The sequence below is a fragment of the Malurus melanocephalus genome, unplaced genomic scaffold, assembly GCF_030028575.1.
Source record: "Malurus melanocephalus ecotype Western Australia unplaced genomic scaffold, MMel_1.1 scaffold_895, whole genome shotgun sequence".
Classification (NCBI taxonomy): domain Eukaryota; kingdom Metazoa; phylum Chordata; class Aves; order Passeriformes; family Maluridae; genus Malurus; species Malurus melanocephalus.
In genome coordinates this window covers 64,672-89,060 of record NW_026624127.1, presented here as the reverse complement: position 1 = coordinate 89,060, position 24,389 = coordinate 64,672, and the positions used below count along the sequence as shown (strand labels likewise).

At 43.6% G+C, this 24,389-nt stretch overlaps 1 protein-coding gene across 1 annotated transcript in view; it reads left to right on the top strand.

The window, feature by feature from the left end:
- LOC130585462 (transmembrane protein 132B-like) overlaps positions 1 to 24,389 on the top strand; it is a gene marked incomplete at its 3' end in the record, with an annotated part of 85,839 nt that overhangs the window by 13,821 nt on the left and 47,629 nt on the right. Inside the window, exon 3 of the mRNA XM_057385962.1 lies at positions 22,744 to 22,884. Coding sequence (XP_057241945.1) covers positions 22,744 to 22,884 — 141 coding nt within the window. The remainder of the gene's footprint in view (positions 1 to 22,743; positions 22,885 to 24,389) is intronic.

Sequence of the window (24,389 nt, the reverse complement as noted above, 5' to 3'; positions counted from 1 at the left end):
TGCTCGGGGGATGCAGGGCGTGCAGGGCTCGGATCTGTGCGCAGGCCAGGAGAGGGCAGAGCGGACTTGTGTCTGGAGCACAAAACCCCGCAAAAACCAACAGGGGCGGGGGAGCGCTCTGGGAACGCGGCTCGGTGCGGGCTCAGGTGCCCGCTGGGAGGGGAAGCGCTTTTTGGGCTGTGATCCCCCGGAAAGGGCTCCGAGCATCACCYCCCTCCGAGCATCACCTCCCTCCGAGCATYAACCCCCCGGAAAATGCCTCTGTGCGGGGACATTTAGGAGCTGCAAAGGGCACAGACCCTGCGGGTATTATTTCTTAGTGAGGATGAGCAGGTCTGTGCAGGGGGGTGCCCAGAATCGGGGCAATTTGCTACCCCAAATATCTGCAATTTGCTACCCCAAATCGAAATGCAGCTATTGTGGTTTATTCTTCTCTTTTTCTCCTCTCCCTTCCTTAAAAGATTTCTGAAAGCTGTTGCATTTTCTCTTCGTGAATGCACTGTGTGTGAGCTGGATATTGTAAATKCACTTCATAAAGCAAATTTCCCTGCCCGTCTGAAGGTTAAGAAGCTGTAAGTGAGGTTGTCTCTTTGCAGAACAACTTTCTTTTTTGGACTTGAAAAACAATGGAAATGTAGTTAATGTTCAGCCTGACAGAGTCTTAGCAAACATATTAAGGGCTTCATTTAATAAAATCATATTTCACTTCCATAGACAAGAAGCAGAATAGAGTTGAGTCTTTTTTAATGAATAAAGTCCTAGYAAGGCACTTGCAATCTTTCTTTATGTAAGGCTCATGCTCAGGTTTTTTTATTTTAGGAACCTGGAAGATTTAGTGCAGCATTTTGTAAATTGTGTCGTGCTTCCTTCGGAGCAGAATGGAAAGGGAAATGTATCTTAATGCTAAACAGACGTGAAACAAAAATGTGGTTTTTCCCCGAAGAAAAGTTAAACATTCGCAAGAAAAATGTTCTTCACAGCAATTTCAATTCTGTTAAAAACACATTTACTGTCAGAAAATAATGGTGCTGGATGAGSTCTAATAATAAACCAATTTGTGTGTACCAGGGGAGTGGACTTTCTCAGCCTTTTGTTGTAAGTCATGCTGGAAGGGCTGCCACTGGGCTACAAGAGCACAGATATTTTCACACTGGGATTTGTGTCTGCTTGAATTATGTGAATAACTCCATTGAAGTACAACTGGGAAAAAATTCATCATGTGACTTCTTATTAAAACATTGCTTTTTTACTCCGTTCAATGACGGTTGAGCAGCTCCATGTATTTTTCTCTCAGATTTCTCTTTTTAATACTTTTTTTTTCTGAAATGCTCTGTGTGCACAGTGCCTCGATTGTATGACACAGAGGGCGTGTGGCACAAACTCCTGATTTCTGGGTAACTGAGCTGCTGCAGCCACAAATGGCATTAATGGGCAGCGTGTGAGCTGCATTCCCAGGGCACCGGGGCTGCACAGCTCTCCCCTTTCCTTCATTATCCAATTTGTTGAGATCAGCAGGTGCACCAAAGCATGCAAATTTAAAATTTGCTTTGAGGAAAATTGAGTGGCGTTTTTCCCTGAAATGAGCTGTTTCTCTGCACATCGCTGCCAGCTCGCTTTGCTTGTGAGAATATTTGCAGAAATGGGATGCAGAAGTGGTACAAATGCAGCCAAATTGAATACATTTACAGATGTAAAAGGCAGGCTTGTAAATCTCTGTGGGATGAGGACTGACAGTTTGTGTAGATTGAGAGTGTTGTGTAATAGGTCCCTAAACATCTCAGCCTTCAGGTGCCACTGCACCTGATGGGTTTGGTGCTGGTGACAGTGACAGCYCTGGTGCCACCCAGCTCAGGGAGCTGCACATTTCCACAGGTACCTTTATCCTCTCCAGGCCCCAGTCAGTCATGCTTGATAACAATGTGGAAATTGGATTTGTCAACTGGTAATCCCTCAGTGATCGATAATTAGTTGTAATTATGCGCTGTTGAGGTGCTGAGGAGAGAAAACTAAAGTTTGTGGCCGGAGTAGGAAATGAAGAATGGCAGGTACACCAAGATGTTTGGCGTGACAGAAATTCAGTTAAAGAACTGAAGTTGCACAAAGAACAATGAGTCCAGCTGCCTTCTCCAGGCAATTCTTGTCCAATAKATGAGCTAGGAAAAGTTGAAGTCCTTGCTTGAGTGTTCACTCAGGGGACTGTGCCATCCTCTGCTCTCTCCAAAGGTGCAGCCTGGACACATGGTTGGGTTTCAAATGGAGGAGGAAAGGTCTTCCTCCTCTTCTTTTTGCTTTCTTCTCTGTTCCAAAGATCTCAACAGATCAGGTTTCCAGATGGGCAGAAATGCTATTCCAGCTGTCTCTGAAAATCTAGCAGTGCCTGTCCTGGGATTTCTGCACCAGCTTTGCAGTTAAATCTGCCACTGGTAATTCTTCTCAATCAAAGAGCCAGAGAAGGGTGTGYGTTTCTTTGTAGCTATACCCATGGGTGATTTGCACTCCTCATGTGCCTGATTGTCATTCTCTAAATAGACATGCAAAATGAAACTGTTTAACTGCAGCGGGTGGGAGTGGAGGAGCTGGAGTAGACCTATTACCCAGTGGTATGTGAGAAAGAGCCAGCAAAATTTATGGTTTCTGAAGGAGCAGTATATTTTTAAGCTTCTCRTATTCCTACACTTCACAGCCCAGATTAGCAGATTGTTGACAGCTCCATGATATATTTGCTGTCACCTGGCTGGAGTCCGAAGCAAGTGATAAATTTTTAGTTTGAATGAGCTCGTGTGACATGCAGTGACAGATATATTTTTTGTTACTACAAGTATGTAGCGTGTGCTGTGCTTGGGGATTTTGCTGCTATTCTTGGTGTGGTCGGGAGTGATTTACTTGCTTTCCTTGTGCTTCTGTTTCACCACCCCAGAAAAGGTGGGGAAAATGACACATTTCTCATTTGCTGCGATGGCCCCTTGTTTTGCTGCCGTGTTGGAACCTGACACAGTCTGGGATCATCTTCTCTGGGCTTGGTAAAGCCCATCTGCTGGCAGGAGGGAGCAAGTGCCTCGTGGAAAACAACCCAACATTTCCAGTTGCTGGATTTCACATATTTTAGATACATGTCACATCAATTTACATTCAAAACTTAGGGTGTTTTTGGAGTGATAACACTATATTCTGGGAGGATTCACCTCCCAAAATGCAAGGAAAAGGGGCACTRGGAATCAGTTTTGTCTTCACTTGGAGTTTTGTGAACACTTGGAGGATCTGTACTTACAGATTCTGACTGTGGGTAAAACCTTAGTGCTGTATATGGTGAGCTCTATTTGGACAAARTTTCATGGTAGAACATAGCAAACAAAAAGATGTGAATATGCATAATTAAAAAGCCTACTTTAAACTTCATGTCATATTCTTAATGCTGAATTGGTGTTAAGGAGTTTAGCTTTCCTAGACAGTTTTCTTGAGGTTTTAAACCCTGGATGCTTCCAGAGACCAMGAGATTTGGTGCCAAGAGTCCATCACATTATAGGGCCTGTGCCATTCTGACATACCTTGGGGTGAAGGGCACCATAATTCATGGRTTACARGGATTAATATTCTTTCTTTTAAGTRAAAATTGAGTATTTTTGRAACAAAAGAATTATCCAGGTYTGTAAAACTGGCTTACTTTGAAACAGATGGTGGAGACTGAGAGGGATCAAGAGACAGGGAAGCTTCATCTTTCCATATCAAGGAAATGTTTTGCTTTCGTGCAGACAGACCGAGGGGTTAAGCCCGGGCAAAAAGCTTGAGGGTTGTTGTGTCTCTTGAGCATTGCCTTGAGAGGGGCCCACGTAGAGCTGGGTTTAGTGAGGCTGGGTTTTGTGGGCAGACAAGGATCGGTGTCCAGCCCAGGAGCATCGCTGTCTGCCTTTGAATCTGCCCCTGTGCCAGTTCTCTGCTCCAGCACGGGTGGAGACACTGAACACCTCCAAACCCTGATGTGCTCAGACATCAAAACTGCAAGGTGCACCTCTCTTCTCTGGAGCCGTGGTGATCTCCTGCCTGAGGGGGGAGAGCATATGTACAGCAAATGGACACTTACATAACCCTGTTAGCTTCTGCTGGGTGATTTCAACTGTTGGTTTGCCACAGGGAGCGGGAGGAAGAGAATTAGGTAATAAAAATAGAAAGATGACATCCTCCAAAAGCGCCATTCAGCACATATTGCTGGCTGGCCTCATGGTTCAGAGCCGATAAGCAAATTTGGCCCGAATCCTGTTGCAGCATTTGATGATGGCACCAGCAGAGCAGAATTGGCAATATCAGCAGAGGTGGACGCTGTGGATGTGATCCCTGCCATCCGCTGCCCGCAGCRCTGACTGCAGGAGCCTGCTCTCCGCGGCACAAACCTAGGGCCAAATTAATTGTGATTAATTTTGATTACAGACCATTCCCTTTGAAGTGACTCTCGAGATGAATTTGTCCCATGAGTGCTTTAAAGGGCAAGTTGCTCACAAGTGCTTCTGCTAATGCATCCTCCAGGTTTATTCCAGATATCCTTTTTTTTTTTTTTTTTTTTTTCCTAGTTCAGCAATTGGTTCCTGGTGCAAATACAGACACTTTGCTTCATTCCCTGCGGGGCTTCTTTGCCATATTTTTAGGCTTTTGAGTGGCATTGTGGAAAATACGAAAGCATTATGGTAATGATCAAGGCCAATTCTTGTGTTCTTTATTCAAATATCAGCTAGGGAAAAAAACCTGTGATGCTTAATCATGCAAAAATCCTCCTAAGAGCTCATTTAAGAGAGGGTTTGAGTGGRGACCTCAAGATTTGGCCCCTAGTGGATGATGGATTTTAACAACAGCAAGGTAGTGATTAGGCAGAAGAATGTAAGTACCAAGTGGTTGAAGTGCTGGCAAATGAAAAAAGAGTGAAGAGTATTGTCCATTCAACACCACCAGGAGCTGTTGCATATTATTATATTTAATGAAAAGGAAAGAACAATGAACGCACTTTTAAGTGAATTCCTCCCACCGTTCTTTTCATTTGTTTGGGAATATTTTGTGGGACTGACTGAAGGCTTTGTCTGGTCTAGCAGGAGCCTCTCAGCTGCCTAATAGCAGTGCAGAAAGTGCAGCACAGCACCTTTTCTTATTTATTTACTGATAAAAAGGAGTGTTTACAGAAAGCTGTGCTCTGCCCCCGCTTTAAGAAAAGCCACCTGTGCTTCACTCCTTGTGGTCTTCTGAAAGCTCTCGTGATGGGAACACTTCTCACTCGGAACAAACTGCCAAAAACATTTGAAATGGAAAATTTCTGATTGAAATGGGCATCTCGGAGCTTCCAGCTGCTGGCAAYCCTATGGCAAAACAATTGCAACGTTTGCAATCACTTTGCAGAAGCTGCTTATCTAACAATCACGACAACTTCAAATATTTATTTGGAACTGGTTGGTTTCAAGTATTGAAAAGTACTGCTTTTCCCCCCTCTTTRCCTAATTAAAACAGGGGGATGTGTTCACCCATGTCATGAGTTTACAAAGCAGGTAATTTCAGGGCCTTACAGGTCTCTGCAGAGAGGGACAGGAATTTGGAAATGCTTAGGTTCACTTTGAAGTTGTATTTTGAACACTTTTCTAAACAAAWGGGAAAATTTCAGAGGAGGGATTGGGAGCAGAGGAAAACTCCTCTGATTTTTTTCCCATTCATAGGTAGAGATTGAGAGGAGCAGGAAGATCTGAGGTTGGGGCAATGGCCAAGGGCTCAAACTTGAAWTGAGTTGGTTTTCTGTGTCGTCTTTGCCCATTTTCAGCTGGGGTAGATGCTGAGCCCCAGCTCTGTTGCCTCCTGGGTTCTCTGCTCACGTCTGAGCTCTGTGGTTGGGTAGTTTGTACTTGGGGGACCTTTTGGTGGGTTCCCCTCAATTGGTCTCTCACTTCTTTCCCTTCTCCTTTCCTTTGCTCCTTTCCTCATGGAGTCCATGAATCTCCAGCAAAGCTTTTTCTGCCTCCACAACTTGAGACTCAAATGCAGAACTCTGGGAAAAGAAGTCTTGTACAGGTATTGGTGTGGCTGCTGTGGTGATATGGGCTGTGGCAACTGGGAAGAGAGGGGCTCTCCATCTCAGTGGCCCAGAAAATTCTGTATGTAGGTACAGAAAGTGCAGAAAGTCCTCTGCCAGCTAGGAAATGTGATTTTGAAATTTATCCTTACAAGTCCTTCTGACAGCTGTTCCTATTAGGAACTCAATCAGTACAGCATTGTGAATTCAGTCAAGTTTTCCCTTGACATGCTATAAATGTATTAAGTGATGAAATGTCATAGAATCAAAGCAAATTTGCACTTATTCCAGAAAGAAATCTGAATATGTATCTGTTGGAGTGGTGATGGGGAATGCAGGGATTTGTGTTCCTTTTGCTGCATAATGGAAATTCTGAATAGTTGAGTTGACCTTGCAGCTAATGTAATGGTAATCCTGTCATARCCAAATTGTTTCTCATTTCTAACCATTTTTGATCAAGTTTGAAYCCAAGTGTTTGTGTCTGGTTGGTTCTGGTTTGCAATTGGACTGTTTAAATTAGGAAAGATTCTGACTCCACTGTCCAATTCCCTTTGCAGGATTCTCTACCTGAGCTGGAGGAAGTGATCAGGGATGAAAAAAGGGGACCTCTGGCAAATCTTTTAGTCTTTAAGCAAACTGCCTCTTGTCTCGAGTCACCTTGAAGAAAGTAGCTTTTCAGTAAACAAAAGGGAAAATCTGCTTAGTACATTTTTTGTTTTGATTAAGACTGCAACTTCCAGCCGGCTCTGCCACTAATCTGCCTGATGTAGAAATGGGCACCTTTTAAGAAGCTGCAGCCCAAAATTAATTTCAGCAAATGCATTTGCTCTTTGATGAAACCCAGCTAAGGGATTGCAGTGTGGAGCTGCTGTTGGGAAGGAGGAAGGGCTGAGCAGTGTGTGTGTTGGATGCATGCTTTATAACCTAAATGCATTTTTGCATTTAATTCTACATTTTGCATTGTTAATTCTACATCAATGCAGGGTGGTTGAGTTGGGCGAAGGCTCAGTGTTGTCTCCTTTTAGGGGCTTTTGTTCTTCTTCTCCCTCCCCCTCCACAGTGTATAATGCATTTGGAGCTCTATGAGGCCATTTCCATACTGTTGTGATTCATCAGTAATTATACYGCTTTAAATCCATTGTTCGTTTACTTTTCATAAAAGTCTCCAGCTTTAAAACCCACTTTTCAACTTTTATTTCATTCAGATTTATATTGGTCTTGGGGAAAAAAATCCTGTGCACTTTGATTGCCTTTTAGCATCTGCTTCATTATCCATTATATTTCAATACTTATTTATTCCAACCAAGGAATATAAATGTTGAAGCATTCTGCAGAAAGTCAAATGAACTGCCAGCAGTAAATAGCATTTTTGATCAATTTATTCATTTTTCTTTCTGTTCACAAATTACTTGTAAATATGCCTCCATTTGTACAACTTTGGAATTATTCTGCAAAGAGATTACTTGAGTTGTTTCATATCAGGCAGAATTTCATCTGATCAGCTGTAACTTACTGTTATTTATTTTTAAGAGTAATCCCCTGTTTATGCTGTGCTTTGGCAGTGTGGCCTATCCAGATTCATTGCCTTACACACTTTTTCTAGATCAACTTTTAACTAAYTTGTAGYAGTAAAATAAATACCAATGACTGCTATTTCATTCCTAGCTTTGATACATTTCCAGCCCTTTGAGTTTGTTTGGGGATTCAAGCTCTTGGTCTCCATTCAGACTGCAATTAGTTTCCTCCCCGTATTTCCTAGCAATTCTTAATGGGTATGACCTGCCCTATCCCTTTATTAGCCTGCTCTTTTTATAAAGTCTTTATCACAGCACTCTCTGAAACATCTACAACCCACAAAATCCTGAAAACGCCTCTGCTCTGAATTTCCAATCAAATTTCTGTGCTCCACAGAGCAGAGCTGACTTGTGCACAAGCTCTTAAGGTCGACATAATTGTTCCTTGTGAGACATTTAATGAAAATGAAATCTAAAATCAATGGCCATCTGCTGAAACAGCATCTTCCTAGAAATTCAAGATTTCAGCTTACTGGTACTTCATGATTGGCATCTTTGTCTGATGGTCCTGGGAAATTCAAGGGGTCACTGAGTATTTCCCCCCCTTATGCAATGCTTCACCTGGCTATGTAAAAGTGCTCTTACATCAAGTGTCATGTTCAGCATAAATTGAGAATGTGGAGGAGGCTGCACTTTTAAACCTGTGGCAGGAAATCACATTAAATTCAATGTAATTACATTGTTCTAGAAATGTGATTATGTGTTTCAACTACCAGCCTCCCACTAAATTACTTCAGATCAGTCTCAATCTGTGGAATAAAATCTGCCTGATTTAGATGTAAAAAAATGCAATAAATATGAGGAAATGCATTTTGCATTTATATTTTATGTTCACCTGTGACTGCTTATTACATTCTCCAAATCTAGCCTTTCCCAATCTCACCTGCTGCATGCAGCGAAATTAAACCCTGACTTTGCTTAATATCATGATTTAGTCTTTGCAGCACCACGTGTGTGACACTGGCTACTTAATTTCACATAAAACTGCAGAGAGATCTTTACTGCAGGAATATGCAGTAAAGAAAGGGGTTCCCCAAGTAAAAATAAGATAAAATATTCTCAGGACTAAGTCAGAACTTGAATATAATGATGCTGCTGAGGTCTCACTGTTCCAAAAAGGAGAAAAGATGGATAATGTTGGTATTTCTGATAGATGAGTTTTGCTTCCAGCTGGCAGACCCACTTTAGAAACCCACTGCTAGTCTGGTGGGCAGAGTGTTAACACTGGGAATAGTTGTGCCTGAAGTTAATTGAGGATGATGTCTTGACAGTGAAGATTCAAGTCAGGAAGGCAGCACCACCAGGAAGGAATGAAGYACCCTTGGCACCACTTAAAATCAAAAGATGTCAGCCTTATATTTTGTGATTTTTTGAATGGTGCCTTTGTAATTTGAGCTCTTCATCAGCCAATCAGATCACTGATGGCCCACATATCAGTTTAGAAAGCAATCTCAGCCCAGTTACACACTATGTTCACTTTGAATATCCACAAAATATTGACACTGGTAATTGTGAATATGGCTTTGGGTCACCAATCACTCCCTGGGAAGAGTAATTGCTGTAGAAAACAATTACAACCACAATCAGGCAGGCATTGACCACCACCCGTGCAGGAAACTGCTCTGAAAGGTGGGCTCCAACTCGGTGTTAATGTTGCAATTGGAAAATAATTGTGACTTGTAGGTGCAAAATTGTGTCTATAAAAACACCGGGGACAGATCACTTTGCTTTTGCTTCTTCAGCCCATGGATCTCCTGCAGGAAGAAGCAGAGTGGTTGGATCAGGATGCATTTCCCCTTTTGAAACCCAACAGCATCTCCTGTGTGCAGAGCACCACGAGAATGGGTCACTCTGAAGGTGGAGAGCTTRATTTATGAATAAATCTTCCCCAGCTGTCTCCTTAACCTAAGTACAAGATAATTTTAAGCCTCCCTCCCCCAGCTCCTCTCCATGCTAAGGCTCACTGAATGGGTCTTCCCCTTTGGTTTAATGGGTCTCTGAATATCTCAGCAGTTCAGTCAAAAGGGCCCTGGAAATAAAGGTTTTGCAGCTGTAGAAACCACTCAGATGTTCYGTGAGGATGAAGTAGGGAGGAGCATAATTAATCTTTCTGTCTTTTTCAAGAAGTTTTAAGATCAGAAAAGGTCATCTTCTCTCAAGGGCTGGGGAGGAGCTCGGGGGGAAAAGGGCCTGTCTTCAGGAATAAATCCTCTGGTCTCTAGGATTAGCCTCCTGAAAGTGCTGCAGCAGAACAAGGAATATTTCTTCCATCTTGGTGCATTTTATGAGCCATTTCAAGTATAATTAAGGTCSCCCCCTACCCCCCAAATTGTTTCTGAGTATTCATGGGCACATGATTAGTGATATCATTTAATGAAAAATACCTTTTCCCTGCTGTATCAGATTTTTTACATCCCGAGAAATACATTTTTCTGTTAGAGTAAACAAGAAGGCTGTGCTGCTGAGGGCCTTGTGTAGCCCTGCTGTCAAGCCTGGAGAGCAGAGCTGTCCTGCCTGTCCCCATGTCCCCATGTCCCCATGTCCCCAGCTGGGGAGGGATCTGCTCCTCTGGACACCCCGGCAGTTGAAGATTCCCAAGAGACAGTTCTTCCCTTGCAGGCACTGGAGGCAGAGCCACAGAGACACTTGTTTTACATGTCCCCTTGAAGCAGGCTGCTGTTTTCCTGCTCAAGCATAACGAGTCATAATTAGTTTAGCCCTGGGTTATTGGTCCTTGCTGTACAACAGGAGGGGTGTGTGTGTGCTCATGTTSCTCATAGTTAAGGATTCTGGTGTAAAACCACGCTGGCATCGTCCTCGCTCCACTCACAGCCATTTTTTTGACTGGCCCCAGATTTACAAGCAGATGTTAAACATCCTTAACACACAAAGACGATTGTGCCCCCAGATGCCAAGCTGTGAGACCATCACACGGCACCAGGGAGCTGAGAGCACAGCGTGTGCCCCTTGTTAACACGCTTTAACAGCTGATTTCCTTTATTGGAGGTTTGGAATCCCCCCTAAGCACAGCAGATTCCCTCRCTGAATTCAATTGTCTTTCTGTGGTTAGAGCCTGTATATCAGAGCAATTTCAGTATTCACATCTTCTAAACAAGGCTCATTAATCAAGGATTCATGACTAACAGGGTTAGGGACTRGTACAGTTGGAGAAGCAGAACAGGAACGGGAAGTGCTTAATGCTCAGTTGGATCCAGTRTCTCACTGTGAGTGTTTTTCACTGAAAATCACTGAATGTGTTATAATGGATTGTGGCTGGTTTTATGGGAAGCTGATTCTGTGCCCCACAACCTCCCTCAGTGGGAAAACCTGGCTTTGGAGTGTTATTGCAAACAGAGTGTTCTCTTTGAAATGCTGAAAGTTTAAGAGGCTGCTTGATAGCTGGCACCTAGGCCTGTGTCATCTTCAGGAAACATGAATCCTTCCTCCTCCCCCGTTTTTGATTGTGCCCTTTGGCAGAGATGGTTTTTCATCCCATTTCTGAGGATTTGTAAGGAGCTTGAATCATAAAGACTGGTCGAGAAAACAGGCAATCCAAAATCAAAGCTGTGAGAGTGGCTCATTCACACCCTGAAAAGGTGGGCTGTCCTTTGCTTTTTGTCTCACAGACSTTCTCCAGGRCAGTGCTGGGGTTGGAATAACCACKGTTTGTAATCATCAGCTGCTGGTCAAGGCCCTTTTTTGAGTCCTTCCCTCTTGGCAATCTCCTGAATGAATGCTGTGTGCCCCAAATAGCTCATCCTTGCCCTTGAGGATGTTGTGACCTGGAGGATCTGCTGTCCCTGCAGGGGCAGTGCTGAATTCACTGGTGAAAACAGAACAGCTGCAATGGTAAAGGAAAAACGCTAAAAGAGAAAGGAAGTTTTAGTGTGGTGTTAGGAAAGAAAGGGAATGCTACAGAGGGAATGGTCCTATCACCTCCACTGATTTAGGAAGTGAATAAATCCCTTACAGTGCTGTGCCCTTCTGCACATCCAGACAAARTGGGAGCACACTCCTCTGCCCCTTAAGCCTCCAGTTTTGATTATGGCCTTTTTTGTCCAATTATATCCCCAACTTTTATTACATGCACAGTGCCATGACTTAGGTCTTTGTTAGAGATTAATGATCTGGGAATGGGTTTGGCCTCCTAAAATCTGCACATGCTTTAAAAAAGAGTCAGGAGCTCAGTGAGCAGCTGCCTTTCACCCTCTTACTGCTGTGCCAGACCTGTCTGTCCGTGCTATGTCATTTGGAATCATCCTGAAGCCAGCTGCTGTCTGTGACTGCTCTTCAGCCCTCTAACACTGGAGTTTAATTTAAAAATCGCTGTAAGGATTAAAGAATCCTTCCCCAATCCTGCTGGTCCAGGATGAGTAATTTCTTTCGACAGGCAAGTAAAACGCCATTAGTTTCTTGCCTTGCCATCAATCACTCTGGTAAACGGCAAGTAATTTTTGTGTGGTGGCTGGTAAATTTTCCTGACAGCTTCTCAAGGCTGGATAAGCTTTCTGAGCTGCAGCAGCACTGTGAGCAGCACACTTTGGAGGGCTGAATCCTCCTCAGCTCTTTGGCCATCTCTGGCTCTGGGGCTGCTGGGCTCAGTCTGTCAGGCAGAGCTTGCACAACGCTGTTTTGGCCACATCTGGAGAGAGAAAGCTGGGACTTGGAGCTGCAGGGCATCCAGAGGCAAAAAGCTGTCTGTTCATCTTCACRGTTAGAAACAGTGCAGAAGAATTCAGGCAGACAGGGCTTTGGCATGTCCGTTTGTGGGGCTTTYCCTGGGTTTTACTGCAGTAATTATGGACCAGCCACCCTGTGCTGCACAGCTCGGACAAGAGGCAGAGCTTGGGACTCGCAAAATCCTCGCCAAAGCTGCAGAGATCCAAAGGGGGATTCAAAGAGACATTGGTGAAGGCTCAATCTACCTGCAGAGAGTGTTCAAGAAGCTCCTGAGAAGCATCAYCTGAAGAAACCAAACTGGGCTGCCAAAGATAAAAACTGCTTGGCACCGTGGCCAAAGGGCTGACTGGGGCTACCTGAACACCACAGTGAAGGGCTGACTCTTGAGGAGSATCTTGGAAAATTGTTGTCTGCAGGTTAGGAAAACAAAACCTTGCAGTAAAGAAAGGAGAATGGAGGAAAAATAAAAAAACCCAGCGTGAAAAAAGTCTTTGATGTTTTATCCCAGCTGGAGGGCTGTTCTCATCAGCATTCACACGTTATTAGCCTGCTTTCTGGTCATTGGTGCCTGGAGTACAAACCACATAATCATAATGCTCACTAAAGTTTTCACTAGCAGCAGAAAAATGCGTTTCTGCTGTAATATATGGTGCCACCTTTTCAAGAAAAGTACTGGTCTGAGCTGTGCTGGAAATTGAATTCTATCTTGTGGAAAGGGAGATTATTTCCTAAGGTTTCCTTATTCACCGTCCTAGCACATACTGCTCAAGGTAAAGGTGCACTCCAGGATGATTGATTGGCAAGCGTGAGAGGACTGCTGTTCCATGTGACAGGGATATAAAGAAGGATATTTTTATTTTTTGACAGTGAAGGGGAAATGGCATTACTAGCAATATTCAGCAATGTACTCTGCAGCCCCAGTTAGCTCTGCATATTTTATGGCATCCATTTTCTTTCTTCGATTAAACAACATAAAACCCCATAAAATAATCCAATAAAAACAACAACTACTAGTTCAGGCAAAGTTCTTGTGGCCTTTTTAATTCCRAAAGGATTTTCATTGCTGTGGTTTTTTTAACACTTCCCTCCAACTCCATCCCCTGTGMTCAGGTCAGTGTCTCCTTGCCACAGCCTGGGTGGAAATCCCAGTACCAAACTTTTCTGGGCTGCTTTGGCATGCAGAGTGCTGAGCAAGTGTGGAAAATGTAGGATAGATCCCTTAAAGATCATTGCTGGAYGTGCCAAGGGTTGGGATGAGTTCAGTGAAATTAGAGGTGTATATGTTTCAAAGATCCACTCCTTCAAATGCCCATTTTTAGTTCGTTTTTTTGCTGGTGCAGCTTGAAGCAATTGTTTAGGTAAAGATGGCTGYTCCTGAGTGTCCTCGTGCTTTTGGCCTCGTTTTCTTGGAGGAGACACACCAACACACAACCCCACTGGTGGTTCTCTCCCTGGGTGTTTGACAGCACTGCCTGAGCTGAGGGAATGTGCCACAACCAATCCAACAACCACAACAAATGCCAGAGTTGCCTGGAACACTCAGCAGCAGCCCAGGAAGGTYCTTTTGGCCTTAAGTCAGATATGTTGATGTCTGGTCAAAGATAACTAATATAATATGATATCATAGTATTTAATAAACTTTTCCTTACAGGAATTGTATGAGACTCTAAGGTGGTGAGCAAATTCAGCTGCAGTGATGGAGTATTTTAAATGTGTAAACTGTGGTCAGTGTTGACCAGGACAATGCCATSGAGCTCATTATCCACTTTTGCAGGGAGAGGGATGGAAAGTTTTCACTTTGTTGTTGTTTAGGTGCTTCCAGAACCCGTGACCTTCAGAGCTTTTTTTTTGTATTTGCAGAGGCAGAAAATGACCCTTTTATAACAATTCTTTGTCTCCCAGGAGGCCTGAGCTCTGTTCAGGCTGCAAATGTTTTTGCAGTGCTGATTTCTGAAAGCAACCTTTCAATAAAAGGAAACCCATGAGTAGCTTTGTCTTTGCACAAGGAAATCTCTGACTTACTTTGATTTCTTCATTATGTTTTCCAAAACTGTGTTTCTGCATGATTGCAAGAATTCCCAGTTAAAACACTTTGGACACCTTCAGGTGATGCATATTGTCCCTTAAAACTTCTCAGCTTGAAGGAAGAGTTTCATTTATTAGAGCAGTGCATTGGTTTGAAGGTAAAGGACATGGCCTGGGTGTTTTAGATCTTTTAGAGAAAAGTTGAAGAGACTGAAGGGGCTTTGATAATTGTTCTGCAGATRTGTTACAGAAAACCACTCCAGCTTCTCACCTCACCTCTCTGCAGAGAAGGTTTAGCACAAATTGTTGTGTTGGAGGGAAGAGGGCRCCCAGTTCAGTTCTTGAGATGTCTAAGGGCACTCCCGAGCTCTTGGAATAACAATCAACACAGCACAGCCCAATTAACTCAACAGAGACACTGGGAAAAAGGAAAACATCTCCTGTTTCAGGGCAGGCTGGTGCACCCTGAGGAGAAAAGGATGTCAGGAGCTTTTGGGTAACATRAAGATCATTTAAACTCGGAAAAAGACCTGCTGTCTCCTTGTGATGAAYAGTACTAATGGTTAATTCATGTTTATTGGATACTTGGAATGCCTAAAGTGTCCAACAGGTTCTAGGAAYTGTGTATTTATTAGCAAATTGTGGGCAGTTTTTCCTGCCCTCCAGGCAGGCAAAGGGCAGAGGAGTCACTGGAGCTGGGCCAGTGGGATGCCAGGGCTGGCAACCCAAACATTATGGGGCAAGTTTGCTGGAATTTAGGAGCTTTCAGCACAATCTAGACCTACACTTGTTTATATTTTAATTAAAGCATTTTGTATGTCAAAAGCACGGCAGTGTTTTCAGGCAGACTCCAATAAGTTGTGGCTTTTAGATTTAACAAGAAAATGCCAATTGTTCCAGAAATTTCTAACCTGCAGTTTCCAGTACCTCTGGAAAATTACAGGAATATATTGAAATTCAGTGTCTGTACAATTTCTGGGTATACATGSTGTCTCCATAGAAATAGWAGGGKTTTTTTTCCTTATATGAATTTCCAAGCAAAGATGAGTAAACATCCTTCTTCCCATTTTGAAGTTGCTGGACAGTTAAATGGTTAATAACATATCTTGAGTCAATAGATTTGGACCTGATATCTCCTGTTCCAGTGCCTGGCAACCCTTTTTATCCCAGAGGTACAAAATTCCACTGTTGACATATTTCAAAGAAAACAGTGCTCACTGTGGGAGACGGCGTTTTCATCTCATGTTACATAAAGACTTCAGAACCTCTCAGGTTTCCATAGCAGTGTTGGAAATCCATATCAAACAGGTCTGGTTTGTGACAGGAATGAATAAGAATAAAAATTAATAGCTTTAATTTCAAGCCAATTAGAATGCCTTTCTGCTGTTTTTCTAAGCTGTATTTGCTTACCTGAGAGAGAGCAGACTGAAAAATGGAGTTTCTGCTGAAATGGGAAGATGAAATCTTAAAATGTCTTCTCTCTTTAAAAAAAATGACAAAATCTGGGAGTTTTCCATTGCATATGGAAATATAACATAGGASCTGAGGAACCCTCCTAAAATGTTGAGACATTCTTAGGAAAAATGGGGGGGCTCTTGAGAGAAATTGCTGCACTTTTTTCAGTTTGATGAAAAGAAGGAAGAAGAATTTTTGGTAAAATACTCCCTCCATCATCATATCCTGTTTTTCATCCTGCCTTATTTTTATCRTGCTTCTGTAAAAGCTTCCTCAGAATCATAAGCCATCATACTCAAGGGGAGGTTGTGTTAATTTGTCTTCCCTAATAGTTAATTTATCACATGGAAAGCGCCTTACTGTCAGAATCCAAATTAAAATCCTGTTTACTCTTTTCATTATTCAAAATCCAATATGCTAGTGAGCTTGATGTTTTACATAATTTGAAACATTTGATGGGCTGCAAAAAAAAATCGGTTGGTAGCTTCACCTTTTTGGGTAGAAGAGTGGTAATTGTATCATTCTAAACCTTCAGCATTGATCCCCTCCGTGATTTCAAAGGGTTTTCTGTTCTCTGAGTCATTGGGTTTTTTCCTGTCAGCCACCACTGCTGTTGAGCAGATCTGTTCCTGCYTTGCACCGTCCCTGAACTGTTTTTGTCTGCTTTGTCCTGCCCGTTTTTGGCGTTGCCTTTCTGCCTTGAGCGTGTGTTGGATTGAGATATTCTGCTGTGTGACAGTAATAGCTGCTCTCACAGGAGCTGCAGCCCCAAATGCTTGGCAGGGTTAAGTAAGACAGTGACAAAAGGTTGAATAAAAATAACTGCTGTGGGRAGGAAGTGAGGTGTGCCACGGGGAGGGAAAGGCACATTCCTGGTGTGGTGGAGAGGTGGGAGAGAGCTGAGGTGACACAAAAGCTGTGACCCTGCAGGGGAAGGTGTTTCGGGGCAAACGGGGCCAAGGCAGGCAGAGCACAGCATCCCCAGCTCTTGTTTTGGAACACATTGCAGCCAATTATGCACTGAGGGGTCATTCACCGGAGCAGTTTTTAGCATGGATGAAATTCAGAGGTCAAATCTGAAGTAAAACTCCAGCTGACCTTGGAAGTTGCTGCCTCTGTCTGTAAATACTGAGCTGTTTTTATCCCCACACRTGGGGGTTTTGTCCCACCATTGTTTCACTGGCAACACCTATTATTGGCCTGGATTTTCACATTTTGCTGCCATCAAACCCTTTTACCTGKGCTTTCCTTTAGTTTGCTGCTGTATAAATGGTGCCTCTAATGCTGTATAAATGTGTTTTAGTTTGTACAAACAGTTTCAGGAAATCAGCCCAGCCAAATTGACATTTGCCTATTCATATAGATTGGGATTCTTGATCTTCATTGCGAAACTGTCCCTGTGAGAAGCTGATGGCAATAATTGCCATTTTTAGCATAAGAAAATAAAACAACAAAGCACAATTTTAAACTGCATTTTGCATTTGTTAAATTCTGCTTTCCTAATTTTCTCAAGAAATCAGTCCCGAGTCCTAAAAACTGACATTCAGCTATTATTGTCCATTCAGTTCCTGGGGTTCTAAAGACTCATCTGTGCAATTCCTATAAGAAACACTGGAGAATGAAAATACTGTCTCCAAATTGCCCTCTGCCTGCAGAATGCTTACACCTCTCCATGGGGCTGTGTAGGCTGCTTTTTCCTTTTTGCTATAAAACAGCACATTATTTGTGTTTCTACTTTTGTGACCTTTCAGAGAGGGCTCGGCTCTTTGCAGGATCTTTGTGCATTTTGAGTGTATTTTACTTGGAGAAATAGCTTTGCTTATAGTGCCATTAATATGGAATTGAGGAAGCAAACACAGCTGGCCTGTGCTGCTATTTTAAGGAGAATTTGATGGGGAAGTAATTTGAACATAAATCTGTGACAGGTCTTTTAAAATATAAAAGAACAAAGAACTAAAGTTCTTGGGAAAATATTTTAGAAAATAAACACTTGCTTAGCTTGTGAAGATTTAGGACCTGATCSCCTGAGCTGTTGTAAATTTGACTTCCATAAGAGGTGAGGAAGTGCAGGATTCCCTTTTCACACCCACTCCAAGCCCACAGCAGCAGAAAAGGCATTTCCAGGGATGGTTTTTGTGGCTGCTGCTCTCAGTGGGTCTGCAGCAGGAGAGCTGGGTGGGTGGAGGGTGAAGATACCTAAATACTCTTGGCATCTCTAGGTGTAATTCCTGGTTCTGCCTGTGTTTTCTGGGGACTTTACATCACCTCATTCTCCTCATATTTTTGGGTTACCCATGAAGGATTGTGCCCAGGAGGCTCGGGAAGGACAGAAGAGAGGGATGGTGCCTYTCCTGGGGAAGCTCAGCTCCCACCCCATCCCCCCTCTGCTCTAACCACACTTTTTTGGAAGGTTTTGCTTTCACAGGGATGAACTCCTGACTGTCTGTGCCTCCCTCCCAAATGCCACCGAGTGCACTTGGATGTGGRAACCATGAATCACCTTCTTCTGTCTCCAGGAAACTCCTCTCCTTCTCCACCTCTGYTGGAGCACTCCTTACAGAAACACTGCCCATCTCACCCACACCCCASAAGTCCCCAGATGTTCTGTCTGAGTTCAGTGATTATTTTAATTTATAATGCTTGCTTTAATGTATCCTAAAACACATGTATTTTAACTAGAAACTCCCCAGGGACCTCGTTCAGAACTAATTGCTTGCTGTTTGTGCAATTCTTCAAATATGTTAAATGCTCTGTGAGGGCTTGGAATTACTCAACTCTGCTCTGGTTTGGTCTTAAAGATGGGTAGGGGTGTCTATCTAATGTGAGCCTGGGAATTGGGATGATTGCAGAGACAGTTGACTAAACTGGTTACAGCTTGGATTTCCTGTAGGGGAAGCATAATGGTTTTATTTTTAATTGGGCTAAAAACGCGTGTGGAAGGGCTGACTACAGAAATGGTTGGAAATTGCAAATGAAATTTATCATCACTGTTATTATTAGTACGTCATTGAGAGTGAATTTAGCTCAGATCGTGYTTTCCCCCATAGTGGAATGTGGTGGGGGATTAAGAGGATTTCTGAAATAGCTCTGAAAAAGTCATTTTTTTCATCATTTTGAGCATTTCCCATCTGCTGTGAGCACATCTCTGTTTTATTTCCTAAATATCTTTYCCTTCTGTTTCTATTTTAAAATTCCTTTTGCCAAGACTTCCCTTCCCAATTCCTGCTGCCAGGATTGGGGCTGGGGGTGTGTGCCAAGCAAGGATTTACCTTTCAGGTTTGGCACTTAATTGTCGGGGAGGCCGAGGAATTCCCAACATCACTGGAGTGCTTAAATCCCTCTGAGCCCTTATTTCTTCCAGCCCTGGTGAATTCCTGTGCCTTTTCCTTTCCCCGTGTGCTGAGAAATGAGGGAAGAGGTTTGGAGCTGCTCCATTCCCAGGGTCGAATACATTTTGGGCTGGGATGGCATTTTTGGACATTTTCCTCAGAATCCCTGTCTATCTCGCATCCATGCTAATTGCATTATCAATGCCATGCACGAGGGATTATTTTAAAGGTGGGCGAGGGCTTTGTACCAAAACATTTTTCTGTCTGACTATTCTGCTTTTCAGAAAGCAAGTATTTCATGGGAACAAAATGCCATATTTGCCAAATTTCCAATTGGCTGTCATGTTTCATTCCCTTTTTCCTTTTTTCCCCCCTCTCATTTCAAAGTTTACTTTTATTTTAAAAGTAATTAAGCCATCTTAGTGGTAACAGTTATTCTTGGGTCATGTTCTATGAGATGCTTCAGCAGCTCCTTTCCTGTTTTCAAGGACAGCGATGGCAGAATTTTTGTCAGCTGGCAAATTGAAAGGACATCAGATTTTTCTCAGGCAATTCCACTTATCCTTACAGCTCCCTCTGAGCTGGAAAAGCAACACTTTCCAGTATTTTATGCATGTGGAAGGGAGATATAAAAAAAAAAAATGATCCACCCAAGCTTCTAATTGAAGCCTGGCACAGAGCAGGGCCCCCACACGTGCCATTCACCATCCTTTCTCCAGCTCATGTCAGCTCTGGTAGCAATTCCTTACTCTTTTTCAAAGCCTCAGTCCGCACCACTTAGCTAATTTTTGTGCCCGTGGAGTTTGGGGGCAGATTTTAAAGATATGAATCACTTATCTGAGGAACAGTAGGCTCAAACCTCCCATATGTAGGCTGGTTTAATTTGAATTTCTTGACTTTTCCCAAGTGAGAAGCTGAACGTAGTTTCTTCCTTCTTTCAACCTTCCTGGCTCTACTGATATCCAAAAATGCAAAATGACATCTTGTCTCAGCCCACCAGAGCAGATGCAATGCAAAGGATTAGACTGGAATTTTTCCTAAAAGGCAGCATTGGGAGACGTTTTTTGGAAAACGCGGCTGGGGAGCAGCGAGCGATGTTCACTTGGTGCTCACCCAGAGAGGCAGGGGCGGCACAGCAGAGGAGGCTGTGGGCATGGACAGCACGGCCAGAAAACACAGAGGTCACCCTGGGAAGGGTCACACTGGGATGGGTCACTCTGGAAAAGGTCATCCTGGGAAGGATCATCGTGGAAAGGGTGACCCTGGGAAGGTCATCCTGGGAAGGGTCACTCTGGGATGGGTCATTGTGGGAAGGGTCACCTGGGAAGGGTCACTCTGGGAAGAGTCATTGTGGAAAAGGTCACTCTGGGAAGGGTCATCATGGGAAGGGTTATCGTGGGAAGGGTCACTGGGAAGGGTCATTGTGGGAAGGGTGACCCTGGGAATGTCACCCAGGGAAGGGTCACCTGGGAAGGGTCACCCTGGAAGGGTCACCTTGGGAAGGGTCATTGTGGGAAGGGTCATCCTGGGAAGGGTCACTCTGGGAAGGATCATCGTGGAAAGGGTCATCGTGGGAAGGGTGACCCTGGGAAGGTCATCCAGGGAAGGGTCACCCTGGAAGGGTCATCTTGGGATGGTCACTCTGGGAAGGGTCACCTGGAAAGGGTCACTCTGGGAAGGGTCATTTGGGAAGGGTCACCCTGGGAAGGGCCACTCTGGGAAGGGTCATCGTGGGAAGGGTCACTCTGGGTTGGGTAATCCTGGGAAGGGTCACTCTGGAAAGTGTCACACTGGGAAGGGTCACTCTGGGAAGGGTCACTGTGGGAAGGGTCATCACGGGAAGGGTCACCTGGGAAGGGTCATTGTGGGAAGGGTCATTGTGGGAAGGGTCACCCTGGGATTGGTGTGTGTGTCCCCATCATCTCCTGCCCTTCAATTAACCTTTAATTAACCAGGATTTGACTCCAGTGAAAAGTCCGCTTAGAAGTTTCCAGATACATCAAGAAAAACATGAGAACACGAGGGAATGGGAATGTAAATTTGTTAAAAAACTACAATTTTGGCTGGGAAAGAGAACACTTAAAAACTGATGTTTTGGTTTGTTTGTTTTTAATGTTTTTTTTCAAATGTGGTTGACTAAGTCTAATGAAAAAGAAATTGAATCCGTTGCTGAGGGCCTAATTCTCCATCTCATGTAAATTACAAGTCAGTGTGAAATAAAGCCGTGCAGGGCGTCTTGCAGGAATTATTTGGTCCAGTGTAATTACTACAGAATAAGTGAATRTTCCCCTGGAAAAAGAGAAGAGGAGGTGATAGGAAAGGGGCACATCAGCTTTGAGGGATGTTGTTTGGAGATATGAACACCTGCGGAAAAGCAGGAAGGAGACAATTAGAAAAATATCAAGTAAAAATTCTGTGAGAGAGAATATTTTTCATCAGATTGGTTATGCCAGGCATGGATTTAACCCATCAAGTCAGTAAAGCCTCACAGGCAAAAATAAGGATATCATAAAAGCAGGATGAATTAATTCCTGCTCAGAGGAGAAGACCACCCATTGAGTCGTGAACTCGCTTTGATCCGAGCCCAGAAGTTGAAGGAGATTTTTACCAGTGTGACATGAGCACCAAGTGGCCATGAGGCATCGGGGCAAACCATCACAATTCACTGTTAAGTAACGCTTCAGGTCTCAGCAGTGCTGTTTCACTCCTCCATATAACTGAGAGGTCCCTCTTGGCTTTGCTTTTAATTAATTAAGTCACAGTAGTGGCGAACGTGGCGCTGCAGCAGTTTCTTTCTGCCTAATTGTTCTCCAGGCATTTTTGCAGCACTCCTGTTGTAATCCCAGGCTTGTTKCAGGAGTCAAGCTGCACAAATGAAGTTCCTGCTATTAAAAGCAGTTTGTTTCCYATTCCTTGGCAATCTGTTCCTGACGCTGAGCCTCGCTGGAGCATGGACTTTTTATTTTTGGCAATTTTTTAAAAGCCAAAAAATGGTGACATTTCCCAGCTATCACACTGCTCTCAAGCTCTAGCCATACTCAGGAAATCAAAGTTTTCCATGTCAGCATCATMTTATTTTCAGCAGCATCAGTTTGATGTGCTCTGTTTGATAGATCCTGGTGCAATGGTGTAATTATTTTCCTCCCTCAATCTAGGATAACTTACTCCTTTTCTCTCCTTCCTACATTACGGTCTTCAAGCAGTGAAACTCATTTTTTTCCATGCAGACAGCTCTGATATTAGAAGATACCTCACTCCCAAAGGTTTGCAGGCAGGAGGATGTATTTTAGATCACATTGCTCTTATTCCCCATCTTAAACTGCAGGACAGACACAGCAAATTAAWTCAACTTATGCTTCGTCACATCTGTTTCATTTGTATCAACCTGGTGCCACAGAAAAAGAAACCATTCTTATTCTCTSCACATTGCTCAAGCTAAAGTTGAGTGGCTTTACACATAATGAAACTCATACTTCACCTCTTTGAAACGATTGGACCTGGTTTATGTTTTTAAAGCAGAGTGACTCGTGGTTGCAACCCTCGGTTATTGATGGGAGAGGGAGTATTTCCTTCCATCCTCCTTGTTTACTCTGCGTTTATCTGTGGAGCTGCAGCTCAAGCAATCGCTGTTGTTCCCCCACAGGATCAGGACGGGCCCRGGAGTGAAGATTTCGGACATCAGGGTGAGCGATGCTGACCAGTGGGGAGTGCAGGAGGAGACGGACAGCGCCCGGAGCACGGCCACGGTCACCTGCGTGCACAACGACCCCGGAGCCCAGGACAGGTGAGTCCTTAACCAGCGGGGTAAATCCTGGACAGACAAACAAAACCTTCCTAAGGAGCTCTATTAGCTGTGTTGATTCCTCCTCAAACCTTGGAGGAAGGTTCCTCCTACAGGTGATCTGATGAGATCAGATCATCAATGTTTTTTTTTCCATTTTCTTTCATTTCTGAGCTTTTGAAAGTAGATTATCTAATTAAACTGGCCCCTAGTCCTACCCCACACCTGCTTTTCATGACCCTTCCTGCTGCAGAATTCCCAGCAGAATTCCTGTTGCCAAAGAGCAAACTCCTTGGAGAAGCTACAGGTGATCTGATGAGAGCTTTTTTTTTTCCATTTTCTTTCACTTCTGAGTTTTGAAAGTAGATTCTCTAATTAAACTGGCCCCTAGTCCTACCCCACATCTGCTTTTCATGACCCTTCCTGCTGCAGAATTCCCAGCAGAATTCCTGTTGCCAAAGAGCCAACAGAAAAAAAATGAACTGAAGTAGAGAAATATGGAGAACAATCGAAAGCAGTACAGGACAATGCTGTCTTTATTTGAAAAGCTGTGAAAGTAACAGCAATTCCCTGTTATTCATTATTGCTGTAAAAACACCTCTGAGTGTCTCTGAACTCTCAGAATGCTCCGTAGGTTTGTTATGGTAATGCTCCCACAASCTGGATCAAAGGTAATGAGAAATTTACATTGTTAGTCAGAATTACGGATTTTACAAAACAAGCAATTTCTCCCCATTATCCTGCAGTTACTCTACAGTTAAAGTACACTGTGCATAAATTTAAGTAGAAATCGTATAATGATTAGGAAATCACAAAACTTTATGTCAGAATTTTCATTTCTGGAGCCTTTTGCATCCATTTTTTTTTATTCTGAAAACTCCTGTAAGGGAGGAAGATGATTGCTGGTAATTGCTTAGACCTAGGACGGTTATTGCCAGAGGTTTGGAGTACAAAGAGAGCTTCTACTCTGTTCCATTTCTGAATTATATTTGAGGAGCAAACGGATCCCATCCAGCCCTGGGTACCTGCCAGAAAAGTGCTGAGGGGAAAGTTTTTCAAGGTGAGTTTAGATTTGAGCAGCAGGCAGTGCTGAGGAGAGCTCTCCTGGAACAGCCAGGGAGAAATGCCCGGGTGTGTGCGGCACCGAGACACTGTGGGAGGCTCAGTGGGTGCAGAAATTCTCCTGGAAACCTGGGAAATGAGGGAGTGATTCCTGCTCAGAGCTCGGCTCAGGGGCTGAAAAGCCTTGTGGAGTCAATTCCAGACAAGAATTTCTGGTCCTTGGCTGCTCCATGTGCTTGTTCCCCAATTCAAGGAGAGAAAAGGGATAGGAGAGGAAAGAGATAGGAAAGAGATGAAAGGAAAGGAAAGGAAAGAATTTCTGGTCCTTGGCTGCTCCATGTGCTTGTTCCCCAATTCAAGGAGAGAAAAGGGATAGGAGAGGAAAGAGATAGGAAAGAGATGAAAGGAAAGGAAAGGAAAGGAAAGGAAAGGAAAGGAAAGGAAAG